Consider the following 5,877-nt stretch of genomic DNA (forward strand, 5'->3'; position numbering starts at 1 on the left):
TCCTAATGGCAATGGCAGATGCTAGTTACACTTTCCTTTATGTTGATTCAGGCAACTATGGACGAGTCAGTGATGGTGGAATTTTCAGTAACTGTTCACTAGGTAAAGCTTTGGTTAGTGAAACTTTGTTTTCATTTCCAAATACAACACCATTATTAAATAGTGATCGAGTTTTGCCTTTTGTATTTGTTGGAGATGAGGCTTTTCCACTCAGGAAAAATATTTTACGCCCTTATCCTGGCAAATTTCTGTCGAATGAAAGAAAAATGTTTAATTACAGACTTTCTCGAGCAAGGAGGTGCGTTGAAAATGCTTTCGGCATATTGGCGTCTAGGTGGAGAGTACTTCGTACTGAAATTGCCCTGAACCCAGAGCATGCTAATAAAGTAGTTTTGGCATGCTGTTGCCTTCATAATTACTTAATGAAAAATGAGTTGGGAAAGGCAGCTAAGAAATACTGTCTAGTGAACTTTGCTGATTCTCTTCTTTCAAATGCCACCATTAAAGAAGGTATGTGGAGAACAGAAGAATTTACATGGCAACCTCTTGGCCGTCTAGGGGCCAATAATTCATCCCGTGCTGCATCTGCAGTTCGAGATAATTTTTGTGAATATTTTTCTGCAGAAGGAGCAGTACCATGGCAAGAAAGGAAAGCATTTATTGTGTAAATTTATTTTTTGAAAATATTTATGAAATATGTAATTAAAACAATAAAACAACTGATTAGTGTTATGTACAAATAATTTCATTTATTTATTGCCATAATTTATAAAAATTGTATTTTCGTTTCCAATTTTTTTTCATCAGTCATTTTTTTCAAATCACTATGGAGACTCAATAAAAATAGTTTATCATCATCATCATCATCATCATTTTCACATCGATGGTGATTTTTTAAATATTTATTTGTTTCATCAATAACAGAAAGCAATGAACTTTCAATTGTTTCTCTCTTTTTTCTTTTCTTCCCTCTAGGAGTATTTTCATCATTATTATTTGAATTAGTATTATCTAAGATTTGTCTGGAGCTTGATGCAGGTGATAAAGGTGATTCACATGAGGGCATAACGTGAATAGCAGATGGCTCCACATATTCAGGTTCTGTCGGATATTCAATATTATCTGAAGACTCGGAGACAACAGATTCTACTGTGAAATTAAGCTCCTCGAATTCTTTGTTTCCTTGAAAGTTTGTCTGCGTCCTGTTTAGAAAGAAAACGAGGAAAAAAAATCAAATGCATATGAAAAATATTTTTAATACATTAATGATTATTTTGTGATACAAAGTAATTAGGTAGTGAAATAAGCAAATTTAGAATCTTATTTGTTACTGCATTAAATAGCTCATTTTTTAATTTCTATTACTTATGAACTGCAGACAATTTAAATAGATCTTAAAATTTAGCATGAAAAATAATGTAAACCAAGAGTCTTCTTGCTTCAGTGTGATTACCTGAAACTAAAAAGCTTTTTTTGTTAATTTGAATTATAACATCCCATTGGATTCTTTTCTTACATAATCTTTTGTGTTTATTAATATTTGCAAGAATAATTTCTAAAAAAATACAGTTTGTTACATCCAGTTGTATGGGGTAATTCCTAGTCATTACGTTCTTGGAGCAGTGCTGGATCACATTTTGCTTTTAATTAAAATAATACTTTATCAAATATGGGGAGGGGTGAAATCATCATCACTCTTTGAATCTTTTGTACTGCAATATACAACCGAATTGTCATATTTACTCACTAATAATTTTATCGTACAAATATGGAGAAAGCAAAATGACATGAATAATTTATTTTCCGAAGTATGGTCAAAATAAATAAGGTGTATTAGATACATTTAATTAAATTACATACTTTACTGCAATAATTTATTATATGCATTAAATCTGTCATTGTATTAACAAGGGCTGAAATTTAAAATATTCTTAATTTATCCACAAAATATCCGGATAAAAAAAAGGCAGCACTAAACAATCTCGTGAAATAACAAAGTTCAGAAAATACAACAACGTGAATCATGAACTTGAACAAAGAGTGAATCGTCTATTGAACTTGAACAAAGAGTGAATCGATCGTGAACTTGAACAAAGAGTGAATCGTCTGCTTTTTTACCTCGATACAGATTAGAAGGAAAAAAACTTATCTTTTTTCTTAAACTTTTATGTCAATAATTTTGTATTTCCATTATGACTCATTATTATTCAGTTATTATGACGTCATTATTCGGTAAGTATTTTTTCTTCGATATTTCGTACTCAATGTTGCGGTTTCCGAAACCAAGAAACTCAGAATATAAACTGAATGCTTATATTCTGAGAGGCAACGCAGATTTCAGGAGTTGGTGGATTTTCGGTATTTGACTGTATTTGTAGACATTAAGACGAAAAAATGGAACAGATTATTGGACGTGGAATCGCATCTCAGATTTAAATTATGACAATCTGTCATCTCAGCACAAACAGTTTCATCCTTCTCATTAATCCAAATAAATGTTATTTATAATGTAACATTTATTTATATTAATGCCATAGAAAATCAAATTTATAGTAGTGAAGATCAGCGGGATTATGAGTTAAATAACATGGATGTAAATATTACTATTGGAGGCTGCAATTTAACAGTTGTGATGACAGTAGTGTTTTTGACAGTAACAATAATGTAGTATGCCCTAAATAGAGATTACTTTAAATGACTTATAAAGAGTATAGTAATTATAAAGTATATAGTATATATAGTAATTATAAAGAAATCAATATTTTAGATGAAAAAGCAGAATCTCTTGCCTTCATTGAAAAAATTTTGAATATGCATACAAAGCCCTTACATAAATGAAAATATTGAGCCACTAATAACTGTTATTTCTTTTTATAGAAACACAATCACAAGAGAATTTTATCAAATTTTTTGTATCTTACAGTTTAAGACAAATTTTATCTAATCTTGGCTTACACATTTCACATTCTATAAATAAAAAAAGGTCACTATACTTTGGAGACTGTTTTGAAAAATTTCATGCCATGAAAGATTTTAACAGTTAATTCAGTAATAAAGTATTACAACTTCATTTTTTAATTCAGTTTCATATATATTTTTGTATTTATTTTCATTATGAGTTAATGTAATAATTTAAGCACAACTCCTTGATCTGATGGTATATATTATGATAATTAATCCCAGGCTTTATGTGTTAAGTGCAAAGTAACTTCATAAAATTAAAGCAGGTATGCATAATCTCAAACACTAACTTCTGAACATCAAAATGGTCAGTAACACATCAGTTTTGAGCTGTGTGAGTACAGAAATATGGGCATCAACTATAGAGGGATAAACTATAAAAAGAAATTGGCCACAAAAAGAAAAAAATATATATACAGACGAGTCTTCATCAAAATATTTAGAAACTCAGCTTTCAAAGGAAAGAGCAAGTGCTTTGTTTATATTATGCATATGCTGTACTTTGTTAATAAGTTTACATTGCAAAAATATTGGCCTATTTTTAATTGGGAAGATTAAAAAAGTACAGAACAGCAAAGTTTCTACAACATTTTTTATGGGTAAGAACTTCAGTTGGCCCAAACACGTTAGAAAAAAACTATAATGTGTAATACAGTTTTATTATAACACATATACAAGGTGTTAAACCATTCATAACGAGTGATGAGGCAATAAATGGTAAAAAAAAATTCTGTAGGAGAAGTTTTTGTTTTCCAGAGCATAAATATTTGGATAGAATTTGAGTTATGGCAAAGCATATAAGGTCTATCTGCCTAAGGGGAGGAATTTCTTAAGTAAATTGGTTTATATCCACATATGTGACTATCTAACATATTTAATAAATTTATATCAATAAAGTTACAATTTTTGATTGCTAGCCAACCTAGGATAACTCCAAATAATCCATTTATGCTTTATAATATTACAGACTACTAACAAGTAAGATTGTATTTTGTTAATATGAAAATTTATCATTTTATATTTAACATAACTAAATAATTTGGTTCTGAATATTTACCTTCGATGGCGGATACATGGATCCAAAAATGACATTTGGGGCATCAGATGCCATTGCTGCTCTGCAGACTCTGCACTAGCTCCACTTTTGCATTTTGTTTTTCTTCGGCTATATTGCTTACGCAGATTCTGCCACCGGTAAGTAACCTCTTCAACTGTGAAATTAAAACAAATATAGCCGAAATTTTAATTCAACCACTGTAATTAATTACTGTTTAATTATTAATACTTTATGCAAACAATTATATTAATTATATGAGATTCAAAATGTATCCATACGAAAATGAAATATGGATCTTATATATTTTTATATATGGATATTTATATATTTAGGGATTTTTTATGTATTTCGGAATAAACATTTGCATGAGAAATGAAGAAAATGTATTTCTGAAAATTGAGGAGGAAAACTTTAATCAAATTTTTACTACTGTTGATCTTCACACTTACTACTTTTACTTTCTTCTTCTCATAAGCCTTTAGTAACATGTTGCAAAAAAGAAGAGCAAACTAATGTAAAGACAATAGCTAAAATTATGTAATCATTTGAATTGCTATAATTTGGGAAAAATTTTAAATATATATAATTGAAGGTTGCTGCATATAATTTTCATAGAACAGTGTACATTTAGATACAGTTTAAAGCAGTTAATAAACTTTAATTTAAAAAAAATCCATCTACTGAGCTTATTTAAATTTTATAAAACTCAGATTTTCAGAAATGTTCCAAAATGCTATAATTTAATATATGTCAACAAATTTTTATCGTGTAATCGTTAATAAACCTATTTTGTACTTGAACAATTGCGTTAGTCGAAAGAGAAATAGAATAAAAGAGAGCACATTGCAATCCGAAAGGAGCAAAAAAATAAATAAATGGATACATACCATCTCGGTTCAGTCTTTCGGCAACCAGTAGCCAAGCAACGTCTTGTCCTCTTTTCATTCGATATTCTTTTTTTCTATTATCCCATAAAATCGGATGTTGTTGTACTTCTGCAATTAATTTGCAGTCAGACGTAGTCAAATCTTCCGCCATGTTTTTCGCTTAAAGCATCAACAAAACCCTCGTGATAGTTTGTACGTCTGTGATTGGCCAAAGCTTTCATCTCATAGGTTCGGAGTTAAAATTTTCCATCTCTTGGGTTTACGTCAATTCCCTTTGAAGATTAACCGCTCGACTTAGGTTACGTTTCTTAGGACGTTAGCTTACGCTTCTTGGGACCAAAGTTCCGCTAGGCCGTAAACGGGCCTTTATTGTCCGGCACAGAACGGCGTCGCAGAAAAGAAAAATCGCTCTTTAATAGAAATGACAAAAGATAAGCTAATAAACTCTAAATTACCGAAAGGATTCTGGGCTGAAGCAGCAGCTACTGCTGCATATCTTCAAAATAGGTTACCAACTAAAGCCACAGATAGAACACCATATGAATTGTGGAATGGTAGAAAACCAAACTTAAGTCATTTACGATTATTTGGCTGTAGAGCATTTTATTACGTGAACAAACAAAAACGGCGTAAATTTGACAACAGGGCTGAAGAAGGAATATTCGTAGGATACGATTTACGAAGTAAGGGATACAGGATTTATGTAGGTGGAAGGAAAATAATAGTAAGTAGAACTGTTAAATTTTCAGAAAACGCGTCTTTATCTGACAAACATGCAGAAAATAATGCTGAAGATTTAGAATTAATTCACTTCAATAACTCGCAAGAAGATGAAGAAAATAATGAAGAAACATCTCTTGGTGATGATTTTACAGAAGATTAAAAAAGTTCTGAAGAGTTAATTAAATGTGAAGAAAATGTTGAAAGAAGGGTTTCTAGCAGATCAACCAAAGGGGTCCCACCGGAAAGATT

General features: G+C 30.6%; 1 protein-coding gene across 1 annotated transcript; it reads right to left on the bottom strand.

Moving 5' to 3' along the window:
• Nucleotides 1–686: 686 nt before the first annotated feature.
• On the bottom strand, nucleotides 687–5,247 carry LOC118196841 (uncharacterized). Its single transcript, XM_035368319.2, has 3 exons — nucleotides 4,906–5,247; nucleotides 4,019–4,172; nucleotides 687–1,202 (listed from the first exon to the last, which is right to left on the bottom strand). Exons 1-3 carry the CDS (start codon nucleotides 5,054–5,056, stop codon nucleotides 767–769), a joined length of 741 nt encoding a protein of 246 aa, XP_035224210.2. The 5' UTR covers nucleotides 5,057–5,247; the 3' UTR covers nucleotides 687–766.
• Nucleotides 5,248–5,877: the final 630 nt, after the last annotated feature.

This window comes from Stegodyphus dumicola, chromosome 3 (assembly GCF_044657685.1).
Source record: "Stegodyphus dumicola isolate Sdum_Otavi_A_Nest chromosome 3, ASM4465768v1".
NCBI lineage: Eukaryota > Metazoa > Arthropoda > Arachnida > Araneae > Eresidae > Stegodyphus > Stegodyphus dumicola.